Source organism: Suncus etruscus, chromosome 1 (genome assembly GCF_024139225.1).
Source record: "Suncus etruscus isolate mSunEtr1 chromosome 1, mSunEtr1.pri.cur, whole genome shotgun sequence".
Classification (NCBI taxonomy): domain Eukaryota; kingdom Metazoa; phylum Chordata; class Mammalia; order Eulipotyphla; family Soricidae; genus Suncus; species Suncus etruscus.
This window is the reverse complement of record NC_064848.1, coordinates 120,917,120-120,940,530: the sequence shown is the minus strand read 5'-3', so window position 1 is coordinate 120,940,530 and position 23,411 is coordinate 120,917,120. Positions and strand designations below refer to the sequence as shown.

At 36.7% G+C, this 23,411-nt stretch overlaps 1 protein-coding gene across 1 annotated transcript in view; it reads left to right on the top strand.

Moving 5' to 3' along the window:
• Window positions 1–23,411, top strand: part of DOCK4 (dedicator of cytokinesis 4) — a 530,301-nt gene that overhangs the window by 243,622 nt on the left and 263,268 nt on the right. The window contains exons 7-8 of the mRNA XM_049782931.1: window positions 5,947–6,031; window positions 14,601–14,752. Coding sequence (XP_049638888.1) covers window positions 5,947–6,031; window positions 14,601–14,752 — 237 coding nt within the window. The remainder of the gene's footprint in view (window positions 1–5,946; window positions 6,032–14,600; window positions 14,753–23,411) is intronic.

Genomic DNA, 23,411 nt, shown 5'->3' with positions numbered 1-23,411 from the left:
TTTCTAAGGGGCTGTAAAAAAGGAATTTCTCTCTGAAGCCTTAGGCAGAGTTTCAATGCTGTTCTCTGTTCTGGTTCTCTTTCTGCTAAGATTATTTTAAAGGAGAATAAGTTGAATATTTCTGCCTGTTGTCACAGAGCAGTTTATTGAATGGGTATATTTAGAACTTGATACACACCTCCCTTTATTGATTTCTATTTTCTTGTAAACTCTCTTTCCATTGTGATCCTTCCTTCCTTTGTCCCTTCATTCATTCATTCGTTCCTTCCTTCCTAAAATTTAAGTTACATAGTTACAAAGTTGTTTATGGTTTTCAATCAAACAATGCTCTGGTACTCAATCCTTCACCAGTGCTTTTATTTCCCAACCAATTTCTTTCTTTCTTTCTTTCTTTCTTTCTTTCTTTCTTTCTTTCTTTCTTTCTTTCTTTCTTTCTTTCTTTCTTTCTTTCTTTCTTTCTTTCTTTCTTTCTTTCTTTCTTTCTTTCTTTCTGTCTGTCTGTCTGTCTGTCTGTCTTTCTTTCTTTCTTTCTTTCTTTCTTTCTTTCTTTCTCTCTCTCTCTCTCTCTCTCTCTCCCTCCCTCCCTCCCTCCCTCCCTTCCTTCCTCTTTCTTTCTTTCTTTCTTTCTTTCTTTCTTTCTTTCTTTCTTTCTTTCTTTCTTTCTTTCTTTCTTTCTTTCTTTCTTTCTTTCTTTCTTTCTTTCTTTCTTTCTTTCTTTCTTTCTTTCTTTCTTTCTTTCTTTCTTTCCCTCTCTCTTTCTTCCTTCCTTCCTTCCTTCCTTCCTTCCTTCCTTCCTTCCTTCCTTCCTTCCTCTTTCTTTCTTTCTTTCTTTCTTTCTTTCTTTCTTTCTTTCTTTCTTTCTTTCTTTCTTTCTTTCTTTCTTTCTTTCTTTCTTTCTTTCTTTCTTTCTTTCTTCTTTCCTTTGTTCGTTCTTTCTTTCTTTCGTTTGTTCGTTCTTTTTTTTTCTTCTTTCTGTCTTCCTTTCTTCTTTTTCTTTCTCTTTCTCTTTTTCTCTTTCTTTCTTTCTTCCTTTCTTTCTACCTTCCTTCCTTCCTCCCTTTCTCTCTTCCTTCCTTCCTTCTTTCCTCTCTTCCTTCTTCTCTTCCTTTCTCTCTTCCTTCCTTCCTTCCTTCTTTCCTCTCTTCCTTCTTCTCTTCCTTTCTCTCTTCCTTCCTTCCTCCCTCCCTCCCTCCCTTCCCTTCCCTTCCCTCCCTCCCTCTCTCCTTCCTTCCTTCCTTCCTTCCTTCCTCCCTCCCTCCCTCCCTCCCTCCCTCCCTCCCTTCCTCCCTCCCTCCCTCCCTCCCTCCCTCCTTCTTTCTTTCTTTCTTTCTTTCTTTCTTTCTTTCTTTCTTTCTTTCTTTCTTTCTTTCTTTCTTTCTTTCTTTCTTTCTTTCTTTCTTTCTTTCTTTCTTTCTTTCTTTCTCTTCCTTCTTTCTTTATTTTTTTAAAGGTTTTCAGCCACACCCGGTTGCCTGAGGGTTACTCCTGCTCTGTGCTCAGAAATCACTCCTGGCAGGTTTGAGGGACTATATGCAATGCTGGGGATCAAACCCAGGTCCATCCCAGGTCGGCATCCTGCAAGGCTAATGCCCTACCACTATGCTATTACTTCGGGCCTCTTCCTTTTTCTAATTTTTTATTAACCTTGATTTACTGAATTTCTCACAATACATTCATTTTAGGCAGTAAATATTCAAACACAAATTCCATCTCCAGTGTGAACTTCCCTTAGCCAGTGTCCCCAATCTTCTAATCTCTACCGTACCCTACCTCTATGCAGGCACAATTTTACTTCATATTGCTTGTTTCAACACAACAGCAAATGAAATTAACAAAACTTAGATCAACACAGGTCAATGTAAATGGGTTGTTAAATCTCTCCATGATGTTACTAAAATCAGTCTTTATGGATTTACTGGGCTGTGCTTGGTACTAGTTGAGCCTTCTGTGCTACTGTTTAGGCTCATTGAGCTTGGTAAATTACTCTGTAACTTCCCATAAGATTTTCTATAATACTACTTACTGGACCGACAATACAATATAATATTGAGGTGTCACTCAGTATTGTGTGGATGAGTGGGCCAGGATTTGTAGATCTAAAACAAATTTGGTTGCTTTGAATTTTGATAAAGTAAAGTCAAGTTACTGGGCTATTTTTGTTGGAGGGTGTAGGGGATGACTTTTGGCTGCTATAGTTCAGGCAGAAAGGAAGATTTACTCTTCCTCCCATTTCTGAGAATGCCTCAGAGGTGTGGCCATTATTATTATCTTTTGTTCTTGGTGGAAGAGTCAGGCTATTTTTCTGCCAAGAGGATGGAGATAGTGGGTTGGGGCTGCTGGATTTTCCTGCAGGTGGGTGGTGCAGGGGATTTGGCTCAACCCCATCTCACAATGAAAGACCCAGAGATTTTAACTCTGTAGTCCCATTTCACCTGAGAGAATTTAGCTATTCATATCATTTGATTTCAGTCACAGAGACAGGCCATTTCAGTCAGAGGGTGTAGGGGCTGGTGTTTGGCTGCTGTAGTTCATGGCCAGACTCTCCCCGCCCCCATTCCTCTTTCTGAGAATGTGAGAATTCATCAGGATTGAACTATCTGGGAAGTTATCAGCAGCCTTTTTTTTTTTTTTTTAGCTTGTTGGAAAAGCCAAGCTGTTTTTCTGCTGGGAGGGTGGCTGGTGGCCTTTTTGCTTCATTTCTTAATCTTTTTTTTTTTTTTTAAAGCACTGCCTCAAATAAGTCGATCCTACAAAACCTTAACAAAAGAAGGAGGTTTATCCTAAGAGACATATCTAGGAGTTAACAAAACAAAATAGAATCCTAGAAAACTCTATTAACACTTGAAGGACTCCAGGAAGCCAGCATAAATGCAGTAATCAAACCCTCTGAGAAAAAGACTTCCAAGATTATAGAATCTTGGTTGCAAAGAACCAGAATAGTTTTGGATCCCACATGCTGCAGTCTCGCTATTGGTGTCCATCATTGCTCTCTGATTTGCTGTGATTAGATTCTGCTGTGTTGTAGATTAGACGCTCTCCACATGGCTTTTATCCCTATGCATAAGGCTGATTCTGTCTGAATAATTCAGATTCAGTTTCTCCTAGAAATACTCTCACTGACGGATGACTTCTATGATTTTTATTTAGTTGACTTTTTATCGGAGGCACTTATAAACTGCTGGCAAGTTCTGGGTTATTTGTACTTAGGTCAAGTCCCTTTGTGTGGAATAGCTGAATATGGTTTAAGATGAGAAGACAGTCAGATGACTAGTCTAGCCCTGCTCCTGTTGTCCCTATCAGCAGAGTTTGAGTAGATCTGCTTCTGATAGCAGGAGATGTGGGTGAGTTAACTAGAATATGGTTACATGTCTTTCTTTTGTTGCTTGATCTGTGCTTTTCAATTTATGCTTCATAAACTACTGCCAGTTCACAGTTGTGAACAAATTAAAATACTTTTTGATAGACTGTCTTTTCTCTGCAATATTGACCTGGTGCCATATGATCTTTTGCTCTGTGGTTTCTCTTGTGAGAAGGTGGAGAATAGAGAGCAAAGTATCAGAATGCTTGAAGATATGGAACAAGAAATTTGTATGAGACTACTTAAACTGTCATAGAAAAAAAGTACCACAATTTTTATCACAGTTCTAAAGAGTGTAATTCTATAATATCAAATGACCAGCAAATTTAGTAGCTGGTGAGAACTTTCTTGTTGTTGACATGCAGCCTTCATAATATCATCTTTCTTCCATGGGTGAGAAAAGAGAAGAGAAAAGAAGAAAATTCTGTCTTCCTCTTCTTATAGGTTGCTAGATTCATTGGATTCATGTCCACTCATTAATACTTTTGACCTTTATTCTCCCTTTGTAGGCTTTATTTCCAAATGCAGTCATATTGGATTTTGTAGATCAGTATAAATATTAAGAAGACACCTCCCAGTTCGTAGCAGAGACATTGGCTATTTTAAGACTATATCAGTGCATGGGAGATAGTGTAGAGATGAAATCACTTGCATTGTATACAGCCACCCTGGTTTGATCCCTGGCACCACATGTTCCTCTGAGGACCACTGGGATCAACCCTCCTTTGTGGCCTCCAGTGGAAATAGGAAGGGAGGGAGGAAAGGTAGGAGAGAGAGAAGGTAGAGAGAGAGAGACAGAGACAGAGATTCTGAGGCAGAGAGAGAATGAGTGAGAGAGATCTCAATAAAATCATAGTTCTGGTTATAACTTAAAAAAACAGTAAAAGTAGAAAATAGAGGTATGTTTTTTCCTTTTTAAATCAAATTAAATTAAATTTTTAATTGTTTTATTTAAACACTGTGGTTACAACATTGTTCATTGTTTTGTTTCAGCCATACAATGTCCACCTACCCTTCAGCAGTGCAACTTTGCCACCACCAATATCTCCCTTTTCTCTCCACCTCACAATCCATACCCCTGTCTTACTCTAAGGCAAGCAAATTGCTTTAGAGGTATGATTTTTTCAGTTTCTCAAAGAGAAAAATTATTGAAGAAAAAGTGAAAATCTGTTTTAGTTATTTTAGAGTCAGATCCTTTCACCAAGAAGGCCACAATCTGGGGCCGGGCAGTGGCGCTAAAGGTAAGGTGCCTGCCTTGCCTGCGCTGGCCTTGGACGGACCGCGGTTCGATCCCCCGGTGTCCCATATGGTCCCCCAAGCCAGGAGCAACTTCTGAGCACATAGCCAGGAGTAACCCCTGAGCGTTACCGGGTGTGGCCCAAAAACCAAAAAAAAAAAAAAAAAAGAAGGCCACAATCTTTTGATCTTCTTAAAAAAAGTGCCCCTTGGGATGGTTGGGGAAGTATCTGGATTGCAGAATGTGTTGAATCAAATTTTACTTAGGGAATCTCTAATGAAATTTTTGGTAGCACAAAATTTCAAGGTACTTAAAATTCAAAATAAAGAAAGCTGTGGTTCCACCATTGGATGTACCATTTGATGTTAGAGAGAGTGGTGATATAACAGGGGATGGAATAGTTTAACTTTGGTTATTAAATTTGAGATGTGAAGTAAAGTATAGTCATTAAAGAGGTTCTGGTAAAGAATAGATAGATAGTATTCACCTGTAGGGCATTGCCAAGATATTTTGAAGCATTTAGGATGGTTGTAGATAGTGAGAGAAATGAATTGAATTATATAGCATTTTTAGCAGTGAATGAAGCAGTTACCTTGCAGAGAAGTATATTACAAGTATATCACCAAGATTACTGGAGGGAAACTGGCAGGATTATATTCATTTTCCTCTGTCTATGATAAGGCACCTGTTATTCTGAGGTGAATGTAACATTACTATTTCTCAGTGTGCCCCTTAGACTGAGAATGCATTTCATTTCAACAACAATGAAACCTATTGCCATCCACACTACAACAATGCTATCTCAGTTTCTTTTTCATGTCTTAGATAATTTTACTGTCTTTACCTACCTTTTCTCTAACCTCATGACTGAGTCCAGATCCTACCATAAATAAATGATAGCCATGTACATGTTGTAAAGTTTCATACTAATAACTAGGAATTGGGGGGCCAGGTCAAATCCTAAATTCGACTCTTAAACTGATTTCCAGAACAAAAAACGTATCTGCTTTTAGTTTCCACCTCAACCCAGTATAAATGATGGTCTCTCTTTCATGAACTAAAAAATTCTAATTAACCCCTTTATAGGTTCACTGAGAACTAAGAGTGTCAGTTTACTGCAGCTTAATTAATTATGTCTGTCATTTATATCTTCTGTTTGTCAACAAATGCTCAATACCCAGCCTAGTTCCTTTGGCTACTCTAACTGTAGCAAATTATACAATAGTTAAAAATTTGGGTGAGATAAGTGCAAGGAAAGAATGCAAGGAAGGAAGTTTTAGGGGGTTAAAAAAGGGTTAATATGTTCTATTGAGATGATGTTTCTTATAAAATTTTGCAATTTATTTTCTAGACAACTGGGACTAGATCTGGTGCCTAGGAAAGAGTATGCAATGGTGGATCCAGAAGATATCAGCATTACTGAGCTCTACCGATTGGTAGGTACAGGACAACCTGACTTCCAATTAATTCTGTGGTGTCCATGGCATTCTTCAGACTGGCTTGATTGTTCTGACAAACAAGAGAATTGAGAACGGAGGTGGTCATGCCCTCAGTATGTAATTAAGATTCTTTTCTTGGATCAGACATGACGTTCTCTACTCAACCCCCAGCTTTTAGGCACTTGGAGTTTATTGCAAAGAACTTTTAGATCCTGAAAATATAAATGATTTTAAGAATCTAGTACAATGCTTAAAGATCATACTAAATTGTGTCTTTTATGTTTCAAGAGAGTGCTATACTTTTAAGTACCCACTAATGGGTTATCAACATATTAACTCCTCTTCCCCAACCCAATATCTTTATATGATTTATAGATATAGAATTTATTATACTATATAATGTATTTATATTAATTTGATTATAATCTTTGTACATTAAATAAAATAATTTATTTTATTATATAATATATTATATATTTTATATTTATATATCTTCATAGGTATAAAATATTTCATCCTTGTTTGGGATCAGTGGTTTTCCCACATCTCTCCCTGAGCACCAGTATATCTCCAAACCTGAAACCTATTCATAAGGTGGAGATATTTTATATTTGGACAAATTATTGAAGTCTAAATTACTTAGATCTAGATGATTCCATGTACTGAAGTTTGAACCCAGATTAGTTATGTGCAAGGCAAGTGTCCTACTGAGTGTGCTTTTGTTACTCTGTTCCCCAAATTACTTTTTTCCAAATTTTTATTAAAATACCAGGATTTACCAAGTTGTTCATCAAATGAGAATTTAACAGGCATTAAATGTTCAAACACCAATCCCACCACCAGTGTAACCATCCCTTCACCAGTATCCCAAATAACCCATCCTTTTCATAGCCTGTCTCTCTGTGGGCACAAGCAAATTTACTGCATATTGCTTGTTACAACCCAAAGGTAACTGGAATTATCAATTCTTAGATTAACACAGGTTAATCTGATATGATTGTTATCTAGGTATCTCCATGGCATTGTTATAGTCAGTGTCTAAGAATTTACAGGGCTGTGATTTGGTGCTAGTTAAGCCTTTGATGTTACTGGTAAGGCTTTCTGAGGTGGGTAGATTACTATGTAACTTTCAGATCAGTTTCCCCATGATAGTACTGGACTGACAGTGTAAGATATCGAGGTTTTTCTTGGCACTGTGCAGTTTTGCAGTCCAAGATTTATAGATGTCAAACAAATTTGATGGCTTGGAAGTTCAATAAGGTTAAGTCTGGAGCTGGGCCCTTACTTTCTGAGGGTGTTGGGTATAAAGTTGGGCTGCTGTAATTCATACATAAAGAGGAATATGTCCCCTCCTTTTGAGTAGAAGGTCGGTGGTTTGAATTCCAACATCCCATATGGTCCCTCAAGCCTGCCAGGAGTGATTTCTGAGCATAGAGCCAGGAGTAACCCCTGAACGTTGACGGATGTGACCCAAAAACCAAAACAAACAAACAAAAAAAGACCCATAGCAAGAACACAGTTAATGATTGGAGGAAGGCAGGGAAGGATAAAGAAAATATTAACATAATATGTCTTCGATTTTTAACAAATAAAAGTTTGTTTTAATATCAGTCATATCCACTAAGGGGACATTTGTATTGTTTTACATTTTTATTATTTATTTTACTCATTGAATGTCATATTTTGGCTTTTAAATATATCTCATTCATTGGAAACTTATTTATAGTTTCCTTTATCTTGTGATTCCTCTATTATGTTCAATAATCATGTGTAACAGTATTCAGTAGGTCTGTTTCTGAGATTATTGTATTATTAGGAAAAGACTAGTATATATATAACTAAACAATTAGATTTGAATCCCATTTCTTTGAATTTCATAAAAATCCACTCTGTTATCTTGAATGTATGTTTTAATCTCAGGGAACCTCAATTTCTTCAACAATAAGATGGGAAAGGAATATCATTAAGATGTTTGTTATGGGGCCCGGAGAGATAGCACAGCGACGTTTGCCTTGCAAGCAGCCGATCCAGGACCAAAGGTGGTTGGTTCGAATCCCGGTGTCCCATATGGTCCCCTGTGCCTGCTAGGAGCTATTTCTAAGCAGACAGCCAGGAGTAACCGCTGAGTGCCGCCGGGTGTGGCCCAAAAACCAAAAAAAAAAAAAAAAAAGATGTTTGTTATGAAGATCTGTACTAGGAACTTCATGTTAAAATACCTTTCCCTGAGAATTGTGCAGAGTAACTCAAAATTCAGCTAACTCTCATCATTATCTCATCTGTATTTCATTGTTATTGGTGAGAGAAATAGTGGATACCTTATATCAGAGGTCTCAAACTCGCGGCCCTCCTTACAACATTTTGTGGCCCGCGGCCGGCCTTCAAATATTGCAGTATTCGCGATTATTCGCTTACGGAATAATCGCAATAAGAATCGCATTAGACATCCGCATACCCCGAGCTATTCCGTTCGGGGTATGCATATGTTTAATGCGATTTTTTTTCTTACTAATGCGATTTTTTATTGCGAATATTCGGTAAGCGAAATCCCTTATGAGGCCCTGCCTCACCCTGACTTTTCCTCCTGCGGCCCCCAGGTAAATTAAGTTTGAGACCCCTCCCTAATACGCTAAATTAAGATTAGTTTTAGCTATGTTTATGAAATAACTATAAAATAAAAAAGTAAGGGCCCGGAGAGATAGCACAGTGGCATTTGCCTTGCAAGCAGCCGATCCAGGACCAAAGGTGGTTGGTTCGAATCCCGGTGTCCCATATGGTCCCCCGTGCCTGCCAGGAGCTATTTCTGAGCAGACAGCCAGGAGTAATCCCTGAGCACCGCCGGGTGTGGCCCCCCCAAAAAAACAAAAAACAAAAATAAATAAAAAAGTAGATACAATCATGTCTTTCTCTCAATATACAAGTCCAGAGTCAGGATGTGCTAGCCTTGTTTGTGGTTTCATGGTGTCAACAACCAAAAAGGTGTTATAGGCACCTATGTTTAATGCAAGGGAGAATATATATTCCATTCTCAAAAATACTTCAAACTACAGTATAACTGCAAGAGTTCTAACCATTTCATTTTTCTAGTGGTAGGTAGAAGAAAGATTCCTCTTAATTGATTCAGTTGCATAAATGAGCCTTACTGGAAATTCCACACAACACTTGCGGTTACATCTCATTGGCCAGAACATAGTGACATTTCATATTTATCTGTGATTGTCAGATATTTGAAAAGCAACTATGCTTCACACAGATACACTTAATTTGGCTAGTTTGATTTTGTATGCATGCATTTTATCTTTGTTCTTTTTAATTCATGTCATATTTCAGATGGCAAATTGATTCCATCTCTTTCAACATTTCAATTTGTGGTAATGTCAGGAGCTTGAAGTTTCATCTGGGGGATGATTGATTAGCAATGACTTCTTCTGAAAGAAATCTTAATATTTTATACATCACATTCTTCTTTTTTTTTTTTTTTTTTTTTGGTTTTTGGGTCAGGGGTAACTCCTGGCTGTCTGCTCAGAAATAGCTCCTGACAGGCACGGGGGACCATATGGGACAACGGGATTTGAACCAACCACCTTTGGTCCTGGATCAGCTGCTTGCAAGGCAAACAACGCTGTGCTATCTCTCCGGGCCCTATACATCACATTCTTAAGTATTTTATTTATTTTCCATTTTTTTGCTCAAGGGTTACCCCCTGACTTTGCATTTAGTAGTTAATCTTAGATGTCCTCTGGGTATCCTATGGGATGCCAGGGATCGAACTCAGGTGGACCACGTGAAAAGCAAATGCCCAATCTACCGTGCCCTGTTAAATCTTTATTTTATGGAAAAGAAAAACAAGTCATTATAACTTTACTTGAAAATATAATTTCTCCACGGTAGTGGTTATGTTTTACTGTTCCTAAAGCAAAGACAATAACACAAGAAAATAAACCAAATGAGCATAAGCTTCAGAAGGACTTGTTTTCTTCCAGGCAATTTCAAATTCTTGTTTATGTCTGACCTAGCAATAATCAGGTTACCTGTAGTTTTGGTCTTTTTTTTTTTTTTTTTTGTGGAACAGAAAAGTGACTGACTCCACTGACTTCATCAGTGAGACTAGGGAGAGGAGAGGAAGCACCACTATAAATAGCTTCTTGTTTAGATGATTTATTGTCACATATAGGATAAAGTAAAATTTTCAGCAGAAAATGTTTGCATAATTGTTGTTGCCTCTGTGCTTTTACTCTGTCTACTATGTGTCACATTTGATACACAGGTGTTTACATCTTACTGCATTCATTCCATATCATTAGATAAAACGGAATGTCCTACTTTAGGCTCCTGATAGCCCCCTTAGCAGATCTTTTTCACTTACTCATGTTCATCTAAGCAGGAAAAAGTGCTAAACCTCACTGTGATAGCATATGTCCACTTAGGACTTTGGTTTAGTGCCAGAGTTCAGATAGCAATTCTGCTATAAATAAAGGACATCTCATTAGTTGGATCCTCAGATTATTTATGCACACTTAAAATCTTTTTAGGAATGTGGCATGGGTTTTCTAAGATCCTGTTTAGCTGATTGTTTTGTGACCTTTAGTGGCTAGAATAATTATTTTCATATGTTACCACAAATCTCAAGGAGAGGCATTCTCATCCTCATTGGCCACCTGGCAATGTCTGGAGAGATTCTTGGTTGTCAAAATTAAAGCTGATGATGGGGAGTGGGAAGCACAAAAACTCTGGTGTAGATGATTCATCTGATAATTGTATCAGGATTTAAAAATCTGCATCACTTAAATAAATCCTTATTTATTAAGTGAAACCATATGTTACTTTTCCTAGGCAAAGGTCTAGTTGAAGAGGTAGATGCCTTTGCAATTGTAAATTATTTCCAAGCTGGATTTCCTACCATCACATTACTATCACATTATAGCTTTTGAATTGTAGGCATATGTTTTAAATTTTGTTATTGTAGTATTTTTACAGAGATATTTTTGTAGTTTTCCAAGGTAGCAAATGATCAAGAGGTATACAAATCATTATAACACAATTAAGTTCAAATCCATCTCTAGATCACACTTTCAGACCTGATGGAATGGTGGGTAAGGAAAAAAGAGGAAAATTTTCATGCTAGATATCTCCACAAAGGCTCATTCTTTTTCTTTTGTACATGTGACATGTGCCAGTTTTGAGGCACGTGCCACATGTACAAAGCAGAGAATCAGCCTAGGCTAATTACTAGCCTGCATGCAGTTGCCAAGGCTCGACAGCAATAATTATACAAAAGAAGCAATATTACATTTTCAGTCGGCAGTGATAGACATCTCTCTGTATATGATCTCAATCAGTGATTCTCAACCCTCATTGCACTTTAGTGCCACCCAGAGAGCTTTTAAAACGACCACTTTCAGGGCTCCCAGTCTCTAGAAATTCAAATTTAATTGTTCTGGAATAGGACATAGGCATAAGTATTTTTTAAAAGCTCTCATGATAATTCTAAAAAGCAGTCAAGGTTGAGAGCTACTGATCTAGATATATTGAATTCTTTGCATGAGTAAGAGACCTGTCCCCCCCCCCCCCAACGTGTAGTGAAAATCATGATTGATACGGAGAACTTTGAAGTAAAGACCAACACCTCCTTGAGGCCCATTCCTTGAATATGGTCTTATATTTGTATCTCCAGTTCTGACATTTAGCAGTTACTCATTTCTTGATAGTAGCTTAGGCTTTGCTAACCTGAACTCTTGAACTTTTATGTAAACTAGTAAATAAGCATGCCTTTTCAGGGACTAAAAAGTCATTGTGAATTAAAGAGGTATATATTTTTGTTTGTTTTTATTTTCTTTTTTTTTGTTTGTTTTGTTTTGAGACCATACCCAATTGTGCCCAGTCAGGAGTTTCTCCTGGCTTTATGCTCCATGATTATTTCTTTTTTGTTTGTTTGGTTTTGGGCCACACACAGCGGCACTCAGAAGTTACTCCTGGCTGTGTGCTCAGAAGTCACTCCTGGCAGGTTGGGGGACCATATGGAATGCTGGGGATTGAACCTGGGCCTATCCCAGGTCGGCCACATGCAAGGCAAATGCCCTACTGCTGTGCTATCACTCCAGGATTATTTCTAACTGGGCTTGGGGTATTTTGGGGGGTAAGAGGGATTGAATTTAGGTTGGCTGCATGCAAGCAAGTGTCCTAACCACTGTACTATTTCTCCAGCCTCAAAGAGGTGTATACTTTTATGAGAGTCTGATCGTTCTTTCTCATAGGCATAAAGAACTTCAGAAGCACAGAATGAAATAAACATTATAGGCTATAGAAAAGAGAATTATCCTTAAAAAAACAAAGAAGCAAACAAAGAGAGTATTTCTATGAAAGGAAGCTTTCTAGAATTATACCCAGCACATTTTACAATATTGAGCTATACTTTTAAAAATTGTCTCACTTTTACAGACAGATGTCTTGTGTACTTTTCGAAAGTATACCAGTTATAGGTAAATTTGTCTAGGTGTATTTTTTTGTCTTTCTTGGGGTGATTTCATAAGAAAATGGAAAAAAAGATAATTCTGATTGTTTTATGCTGTCCATTTATAGTGAAAAGTGTAGATGGCATTTTGGTCCTTCAATAGTTACACTTAAAAGCATGAGTAGAGAACTCATGAAGAAATGAGTAAAGTCAGTAACTCCGGTTCTATTGTCATTCATGTCCCCTAATTATTTACTTTTTAATTGTCAGGTAGAGTCACTATTAGTCTGTGCTATGAAAGCAAATATTCTCTACATTGCTAACACCTGTTTTGTTAATCCATTGGACTTTACATTTATTTTCTCTGTGCTTCTGTCATGAATCTCTCCTCTCAACTTGTGAATCAGAACTAGACTGCTAACTGCTTTGCCCAAGAATAACTATGATGAACAGACATTTAGAAGGTTTCATAACAGATGAGACTATTAGACCTGTTTATTGTATTATATAATAATCTTTATTTTTTTGGTAGATTGGGGGCAAATACCATGGTTTTTTGCTTCAAGTAGTTTAGAGGTGCTGCAAAAGGTATTTCAGAATTTTCTCTTACTTTTTGTTTTTGTTTATTAGTTTTGGTCTCAGAGCTTACTCCTAGCTTTGACTATTTAAGAATCATTCTTGGTGGGTCTTGGGGGACCATATGTGGTGCCAGGGATTAAATCCAGGTTGGTCCCATGCCAGGCAAACACCCTACTTAGTGTACTACCTACCACTTTATCCTCTCTCTCTTCCTCTTCAGTTTTTTGTTCAACTGTCACTTTCCCATAAAACCTTTTCTGATTGCCCTTTACAAGTCAATCTTTCAGAATAAATGCTAATAATCTGGTACCTTTTCTCCATATACCACAATGCAGTTTTATATTTGTGTGATGACTTTTCTTAGTATGTTTACCTTATTTATCCTAAATAAGCTTCATGAGGATATGAATTATTTTTGTTTTCACTAATATTTTCAGTTCCAGTTCTTGATACATAGTAGATGCAATAATATATAATGTTGATTGAAAGACATTCTCCATATTCCTCTTACTGCTGGTTACTGGCTGCTTTCTTTTCTTCCCTCAAATGTGTGGGAGGAAGTTTGAGGAAGGAAACTAGAGGCAACACTCATTTCTGGTTTTGCTTCCCAAATGTGACTTAGGCTGCCATTTTAGAAGATGTAAATGAGAAAAAGACACATGTGATTTCCACCTCATTCTCTGTCCTCAGTCTGCCTGTGTACAGCCCTCGGGGAAGTTAAAAACATTAAACTAGTGATTAAATACCATTTGCCACAGCCTGTTTCAGAAAACTACCACAATTTTCCAATTTATATACTTTGAAAGAACTTTTAATTATGAGAATTGCAGTCATAGCTGCATTGTTCAGTAACCATCAGTGAAATGACGGTTAGCTATAATTTGGTCTGATTATTTTAAAAGATGACTAATAATTTGTTCTCACACTGAGAGTTGATAAGGGAGCAATAGAATTCTTTGAACTTCATGCTGCCTGAATCTATTCAGTGAGTTGATAACATTTTAACAGGAAGAATTAAATAACATTATTTGATATTGTTGCAGTTGTTGGCTGAGAATTGCATCTGTGAGGCTGATGTCACACTCGTGGTGTCAGAAGTGCACAAGGTTGGGTGGTGCAGAAGATTAAACCTGGGACCTAACACATACAAGATATATGCTCTACCATTTATCCACATGCTCAGGCCCATTAAAAACAAATTCTTTTAAGCAAGATTCTTTGATGACCTACTAACTTTATAGTTTCTTCTATTAGAAATTATAATACACTGGTGAAGGGACAGATATTGGACATTATATGACTGAAAATGAACCATGAACAACTTTGTACTAGTATCTCATTGATGATTTAATTTTAAAAACTTATTATTAAAAATAAAAAAAGGAAATTGCAGTACAGTTTGGAATTCAGTATACACTGGATACCAAATATATGCCCTTCCCAAATTATATCACTGTCAATCATAAGCACATCATAAATAGCTAGATTGCTAGTTATCTTTAGTTTATGCTGATTGTGTTTTTGTTGGGAATCATACAGATGGAGCACCGACATAGGAAGAAAGATACACCAGTGCAGGCCAGCAGTCATCACCTCTTTGTGCAGATGAAGAGCCTCATGTGTTCTAACCTAGGAGAAGAGCTTGAAGTTATCTTCTCACTTTTTGACAGTAAAGAGAATCGGCCAATCAGGTAACTGAAGCATTAAACACATTTCTGTGTTGGAATGATGTACAAATATGTATAATTGGAAAGTTTTTGAATACATAGCCTTGCACACTTCTTTTCCCTTCCATCATTTATTTTATCACCTTGAATTCTGGATTTCCAATCTGCCTACTCTAGAGACTTACATGAATACTAGAAGGGGTAATACATAAAACAGTTCTTTGAAGAAACTAAAAATGACTTTAGATTAGGGATAATTATCATTAATAAAAGAATGGCATTTATATTGCATCTATTATTTGTTGTTTGTTTTTATATTAGTTAATGTAAGGAAGACCCAGTAAATTTAAAATCTGATGTTTGTTTGCTTATCAATATTAGCCCACTGGTTTTTTATTTTTTATTTTTCATAAACCACTCTTTTAATCTCTTGACTGTGTGAAATAATAGTTAGACTGCTTAGTATTTGGAAACTACTTGGTAGAGTTTCAGAGCTATGAAGTATATAGTTTCAATTCTTTTTGTTTTCAGTTCTCTGGTTCCTATCTATTACATTATAGAGAAAACTTATGGTAGTTGTTTTGCTCATTATCTAAAAATTCTGTTGATACTTGTTGATATTTCAGGCTTTAAATAGTTTCTCTTTGTTTGACATTGAGCACAGTGCAAAATATCTCTTTCACTAAAAGATTTTACTTAAAATAAAAAGATTGTTGGCTGGAGCAATAGCACAGCAGTAGGGTGTTTGTTTGCCTTACATGATGGACTTAGGTTCAATTCCCGGCATCCCATATGGTTCCCAAGCCTTCCAGTAGTGATTTCTGAGCACAGAGCAAGGAGTAACCCGAGACCTGCGGGTGTGTCCTGAAAACGCCCCCCCCCCCAAAAAAAAAAATAGAAAGATTTTACTTTCTGAAGTCAAAGAGATGGTACATATTTTCAAAAGGCTTCACTTGCACTTAAGTAGATGCTGGGTTGGTGCTTGGCACAACATATGGTTTTCCAAGCACCATCAGGTTCAGTACTGAACACAGAACCTAAACTACTAGCTGAGACCTCAAAATTCAAACTGCTTGTAAAAATTTATTTTTTACTTTAAATTTTGCATATAAACAAAGTATAAAGACACAATTGTACTGGGCTTTTAAAATAACAAAAAGGGACTGGAAAAATAAAACAGTGAGGAAGGTGCTTGCATTGCACTCAGCTAACCTGTGTTACATCTCTAGTACTACAGATATTCTTTCTGCCAGATGTGACTTTGAAAAAAAAGAATATGATAAGACCATCAAGAATTCAAGCTCTTCTCACTGACCATGCTCTAGGAACCCCATAAACTAACCAATTCTCCACTTTTCCACTACCCATAAACTTAACTAAAGGATAGGATTAAAAACAAGATTTATATGTAGAGAGGTATATAGCAATATATAATATATATGTAAAATCAACCTGCTTAGCTTTATATGTTATACATTTCTCTTTTTTTGCTTTGATTTTAAGTTACAAAGGTTTTTTTAATGAGTTTTGATGATTTTTATGATAGAAATAGTGTTAATATTTTCAAGTCTCTGTAAGTACAGATTTCTGCATTCTTTTCTTTTGTGTGTTGGTATATATCATTTATCTATCAGGCTGTAAATTATGAGTTGGTAAAATATAATTGGCTTTATTTTCATACATAATGCAAATATGGAAATATCATTATTTTATGTATATTTTTTTACTGACTACCTCCCTTGTTATTTTCATTACTTTGTTCTGATGTATTCTAAAGCTATATTAATTAAAGTTGTAAATTTTTCTTAGGACTAATCCATCATTAGAGAATATATGTAATGGGAACCCATCTGAGTGTAGAGATGTATATGCATGCAACTGCTGGCTCAGAATTTCATTTTGAGAGATCACAGCAGAGCAATACTTCAGGAAAAAATTTTTTACCGTGGTACCTTAAGTCTTTTTATAATAATTAAATTCAGATCATTGGCTTTCTGCTGGTCTTTTATTCCTATATTTTTCTGATTTTATGTGTCTTTTTTCTGCCATCACAGAGGTAAATTCTCCCTTGAAATGCTGCATTTCCATTTAAATTTTATTGCCTATATTAAACCTTATTTTCTATACATAATTCCAATTCTGTTATTTAAGACGATAAGTAATGAGTATTAATTTAGTGAGCATGAATGTTTTAATCTAATAACTAATAATGAACTATAAAATGTGTCTGAATTTATCTCTGTTTCCAAGACCTGTCTTCCTAATAGTGAATAAATGCTATTGGATAGTCTTTCAGTGCCCAGCTGCAGAATCAGAGGGCCTGGGTCATATCCTGGATTCAGTAGTTGCATTAGCTCAGACAGCACTTCAGGACTGTTATTTTATTTGTCATGTGAGAATAATAATAGGCTTATCCTTGTAGAGTTATTTGAGGCTTATAAAAGATAAAATATTTTTTAGTGTAAAGTTGAAATTGATGTGCAAATATTGGCTGTAATAATGACAGATAGTATGGGGGTAAAGATGAAGGCCTTGCACATAGCTGTCTTTTTTTGATCCTTGGCTTCACACAGTCCCTCAGCACTGCCATGTGCAGCATGGAGGTGTGACCCTAGAGATGTCTAAGCATTATTGGGATGACCTACATATTACCTGTCACCAGAGTCTGAGCAACATCACACTTTTCAACTGTTGCTTGAGCCTCTGGGTCTGTTGTGCAAGAATTACCAAATGGAGTGCTTGGACTTCCTAAGCATTGTTTGGAAAACTGAAAGCTAAACAGAGGTGATCCTGGAACAAAAGGCAGAAGTGATCTTAGATACAAGTGAAGGAATTGACTGGGAATTAAGAAAGACACTTCTCTATTGTTTAGGAGGAAGGAAGGGAGGCAAAGGCAATGAAAGGGTATAAAAGATTGAAAAGAAAAAAGTGGCTTTGTGACCTTGATTTCTTAGAAATTGAGGGGAAAATATGATCAACTGCCATTGGAGAGCAAACCAACAAACAGTGAGAGGACTTGGTGCTGAAAAAAATTTCTGTGTGCAGTGAGGTCCCCATTACAAAGATCTTTGAAATTGGTTGAATCCTGGCTCACAGGTTAGTTAGACTGTCAGCAATGCTCAGAAAATAGGGATCAGAAGCAGTAGTAAGGTTGGAGTCATTGCATTACAGTTAGAAAAGAATAAGAAAAGGGGTAATTCAGTATAAGGAAGATTCTAATCAAAGAAATCACAAACAAAGCTTCCAATAGTTGGCTTCAGAGGCTAGCATGATCTAATAGCTTTTTCATTTTTCAAAGGAAATTTAAAAATTCATGTTTCTTTTGATAAAACTCTTTGATTAGAAAACATTTTCAGAATTTACAAAAGGGAGTTTTCAGGATGCATGGTTATTTAGTTCAAATAGGAAAAAGAGCTACTGCTTTTATGTATAATGTAGTATATATTGTAGTTAGGGGAGCTGCTATAGATCCTTAATTCTCTGAACATAGACTAGAACTTCGCATTTCATACATCATTTACAAATTACTATGGTGTGATCACACATATCCAACTTTTTTTCTCAAAAAATAAATGCATTTATTGTTTAGAATGCTGAACAAAGATAGCATAGTATTTTATGTTATAAAATTAATTTAAAATTATAACTTTTCCAAAGCAAAGCAGCAATGTAAGAGAAAAATCTGACTGACCATTCATGCAAGGAAACACAGTTCTGTGTGAGGACAAAAATAGATGAAAAAGACATTCAGGGATGCCCCTTTTATGATGGCAATATCAACTATTCTATATGACCCAGAGCATTTCCTGCTGTGTCTAGACATGTTGGCACAGATTTCAGTGTGGGTGTCTGTACATCTATGACCTATAATGACCTTCCCATGGGCCTTTAATTTAAAGCCATTGCTTCTTTAAGCCTACCCTCTTTTCAATCACTGATTTAGCAGATACATGAATATTTTGGGGTGGTTTTGTTGTTGTTGTTGTTTTGGTCACTTCAGAATCAATTAGATTGTGTGGTGTGCTTCTCTTCTTTGGTCACACTTGTGTGTCATATACAAATTAGGCTTTGTAAATGTGGGGATCACAGTCATAGGGGAGATTTTTGAACTGGCCAGAAGTAGGACCTAAAGGAAAGCAAACAATGCCAATAGATAACTTGATTTGTGCAAGAAAAAAATTAAGATAAACATGATGCATTTGTATAGTCATATATTTTTGAAATTATACATTATTTTGTTATTTTCACAAGTGGCTGGAATTTTAAGTGACAGAAAACCAAGTTTATAAAGTAAATGAATTTGGAATGACTCTCTCATTTTCTTTAGTTCAAAGCTTCTTCTATTCAGGCCTTTTGATTCTGTAGATTTAAAAAGTCAAAGATTTGGGGGCATAGAATGTGACCAGAAGAAGCCTTCATTCTCTTTTCCTGTATTTGGTGTTCTTTACTCCAGGATTTCAGTTATATTTGTCAACTAATAATGCTCTGTCTAATGCTGCTAAGGAATTCAGATTGATTTATTTTACCTAAATTTCCTACAGAATACAACACAATCATACATAGCTATCAATTTTACAAGGTCTTCTTTGGAATTCAGTACCATTTATTTTGTAAGATGACTCAAAATTAACAAAGGGCTTATTACTGATGTGAACTTTGTTAGCTTCTTTTCTGAAGATGAGATTTCTTCTTTACTTCTGTTACCATTTTTGTGTTTCTGTACCTTGAAGAATGCCCTACACTTACAAGTTATCCATTTATGTTGAGGCAAAGCATTAAAGGATCCTGCCATTACTATCATGTGTATATAGCTATTATCCTCTACTTCAGTGTGGATGCACTTAATAAGAGAGAGATCTCAAGGTATTGAGTGTACCTAAAATACTTAAGGAGTGTCTTCATGTATTAATCAGAACTACTTTGTGTTAATCAGAGCAACACTCTAGCACTGTCTCTTGAGGAGCATCATTTGCAAAAATTGTCCTGCTAAAAGTAAATAAAAAGTGGCAAATAAATATAAAGCATTTTTCCTAAGTGTTGCCATTTAGAGTTCCTTGCAGATTAAAAAGACTTTTTTTAATTTTTATTTTAACATGATGTTCATTTAGTAACATCAGTTTTGTATTCTTCCAGAATCACTGATCTCTATTCATTCAATTATTATTTCAATTCCTTCAAGGAAAGGATTTGTATAGGACATTGGGGATAAAGTAGTGATTGAAATAAAATAAAATTACAGTCCTCCCAGAATTTATATATTGGTTTGGCAGCACTCAGGGGTTACTCCTGGCTCTGTTCTCAGAAATCGCACCTGGCAGGCTCAGAGAACTAGATGGGATGCTGGGATTCTAACCGGGGTTGGTCCAGGGTTGGCCTCATGAAAGGCAAACGTCCTACTGCTGTGCTCTCTATCCATGCCTTATTTATTTACTTTACTTTTGATATTTTTTGCTCCACACCTGTTATGCTCAGGGATTACTCCTGGCTCTCTTGTCATGAATCACTTCTGCTAATGTTCAGGGAACCATATGTGATGCTGTGGACAGAACGTGAGTCGGCTGTGTGCAAGGCAAGCAACCTATCCACACTGCACTCTGACCCAATCCCAGAATTTATTTTCTTTCCTTTTTTATTTATTTAATTTTTTGACCACACCCAGTGACGCTCTGGGGTTATTCCTGGCTATGAGGTCACAAATCGCTCCTGGCTTGGGGGACCATATGGGACTCAGGTATTGAACCGAGGTCTGTCCTGGGTCAGCTGTGTGCAAGGCAAGTGCTCTACTGCTGCACTACCTCTCCGGGCCCTTTATTTCTTTTTTTTTTTTTTTTTTTTTTTTTTAGGTTTTTGGGCCATAGCCAGTGATACTCAGAGGTTACTCTTGGCTTTGCACTCAGAAATCGCTCCTGACGGGGGACCATATGGGATTCTGGGGGATAGAACCACGGTCCATCCTAGGTTAGTGCATGCACGGCAAACCCCCTACTGCTTGCATCACCACTCTGGCCCCTTTTTTTCCCTTTTAAAAAGCATTTAGACATCATGAAATTGCAAAATTATTCACAAACCTTTGGATTTTTATATTGTCTCTTGTGCATCTCCCCCTTTTATTTCTGATTTGGTTTATTAGTTCTCTCTATCTCTGTGAGTCTTGCCAGTGGTTTTTCCATCTTGTTAATCTTCTAGCAGAGAACTAGCTCTTGGTTTATTTAATCTTTTGGATTATTTTTGGGTTCCATTTCATTGATTTCTGCTTTAAGTTTTATCATTTCCTTCTTCCTGCTTTGGTCTCATTTTGTTCTTTATTTTTCAGTTTCTTAAGTTTGTGTAGTCAAGTTATTTATATGGGCCCTTCCTTTCTTATGGATGCTTGCATAGCCATGAACTACTTAACACCACTTTTGCTGTACCCCACCAGTTCTGGTAGGTTCAGCTCTTGGTCTAATTTGTTTCTAGGAATCATTTGATTTTCTTTCTGACCTACTTACTAGAAAGCAATTTAATTTCCAGGTATTTGAGTTGTTTCTCCATTTCTATTTATGATTAACTTCTATTGTCAATGTGTCATAGTCTGAGAAGATATTTGGTATTATTTCCATCCTCTTGAATTTGTAAAGGTGTACTTTTTGTTCCAGAATGTGGAGAATATGCCATGTTCATTGGAGAAGTATGTGTAGGTGCTTTTTGTGGATGACTACCATATGTATAGATAGACAGATAGGTACATAGACAGATAGATGCCCAAATGATAGATAAATCTCTACCTAGACAGATATCTATATAAAAATGATATAGATAAATAGATATACAGACAGACTATCCCCCTCTCTTACTTTTTTTTTCTTTCAAAGCCATATTTGTGTTTCAGCATCTGGAGAATGCCCCATGTTCATTGGAGAATAATGTATAGTTGCTTTTTGTGGATAAAAACCATATCTATAGAGAGACAGACAGACAGACAGACACATGACATACTAAACCCCAATTTCCATTTTTCTTTCAAAGTGAGTACTCTCTTTGTTTGCATGTATACTTTTTTTTTTATTTTTATTTTATTTTATTTTTTTTTTTTTTTTTTGGTCCCCTGAGCCTGCCAGGAGCGATTTCTTTTTTTTTTTTTTTTTTTTTAATATAATTTTTATTTTGATCATAGTGGCTTACATATTGTTGACAATAATATTTTAGGTACATATTTACATAAAATCAGGGGGGATTCCCATCCCCAAATTGTCCTCCCTACTCCCCCGTTTCGTTTCCGTCTTACCTCCCATTTCCTCTTCCCTCACCCCCAGGGCGGCTAGAATATGTGGTCCCCTCTGTCTCTAACCAACTACTTAGTAGTCTTGCATCAGTTTGGTCTTGATGCCTCCCTTATTTCCCCCTCTAAGTAGGGGCAGGGGTAGCTAGTTCAAGTTGCGTGGTTTTGCCTGAAAAAGAGAAAATAAATAAACCGGGGTAAGAGTTTAATACCCCGAAAATGGGCAGAATCCTTCTAGAGGTTCTCATCATCGATTTGGGAAATGAAGGAGAAAAAGAAGTTGAAACACTCCACCAGTACCAAAAGAAGTGTCAAATATCCAGTGAGGACTCCAGCTATAACGATAAGCACCACAAAAAAACAGATAAAAAATAAACCAAAACAAACTAAAAACAAACACAAACAAACAAAAAACACGCCGTGGTCTTGAAATAAGAAACATGGCGTAGCACATAACGAAAGAAAAGAAAGGAAGAGAAAGAAAAGAAAGAAAAGAAAAAAAAAAAAAAAAGAATAATTGGGGCCAACAATTTCAATAATCACATCCAAACTGAGGAATCGACCAAAATAGCTAGGTAAATAAAAATAATAATAACAATAATAAATGAAGGTAAGATATATATATATAACCAAGGTTTTGTGTTTTTTGTATTTTTTTTTCCCTCCTGCCCTGGCACAGTAAATATTGGGGTCATTCGAAAAGGAATTCACTTGCCCTATAAGATATGGGGTTTCTCCGTCCTTGGAGTATACTGTCATGGAATCAGCTCTAGTCTTTGCTCAGGATCATTACTCTCCAGGTTGTGGTTTTTTTTTTTTTTTTTTTGGTGTGTGGAAAGCTTCTGCTCTGTCCAGTGTGATACCGTCAGAGCTCTGTGTTTAGCAGTCCCAGTATCTGTACATATCCTGAGGTGGGACTTATGGTGAAGTCAGTCTTTGTGAATCTGGAGGTTCTGTTACCTCAGTGCCATTTTAATCCATCTTCTGTGGTTGGTGATCTTGGTCTTTGCGCTGAACCTAGGAAGGCATCTAGGATAGCGTCTTTCTTTGTTCTTCCAGAAGCCCCTTTCCGTTACAATTGTCTCTGCCGGACCTTTGGGACTGGGGATCATGCTTATTGTGCAGGTCTTAGTTCAAACCCTAGACTAGGGCTTTTTTATTGGTCCCAAGATGTATACAGTCTGGTCGTGGTTCTAGTATCCAGTCATCTGTAAATCACGATCTTGGCTTTTGGACCTACCAAAGGGTGCCACGTCTTCTGGTTTTGTCTTGTCGTTAGCTGGTGAGGTAGGCTAAACTGCTCTAAGGTCAAGTTGTTTACATTTTCCTCATTGTCGAGATATCATGTTAGAGCTGGCCCTTGTTGTTGACCCTGCAGTAATAAGGCTGTCCCAGATGGAGATTGTTTCTTACAGCTGTTGTGAG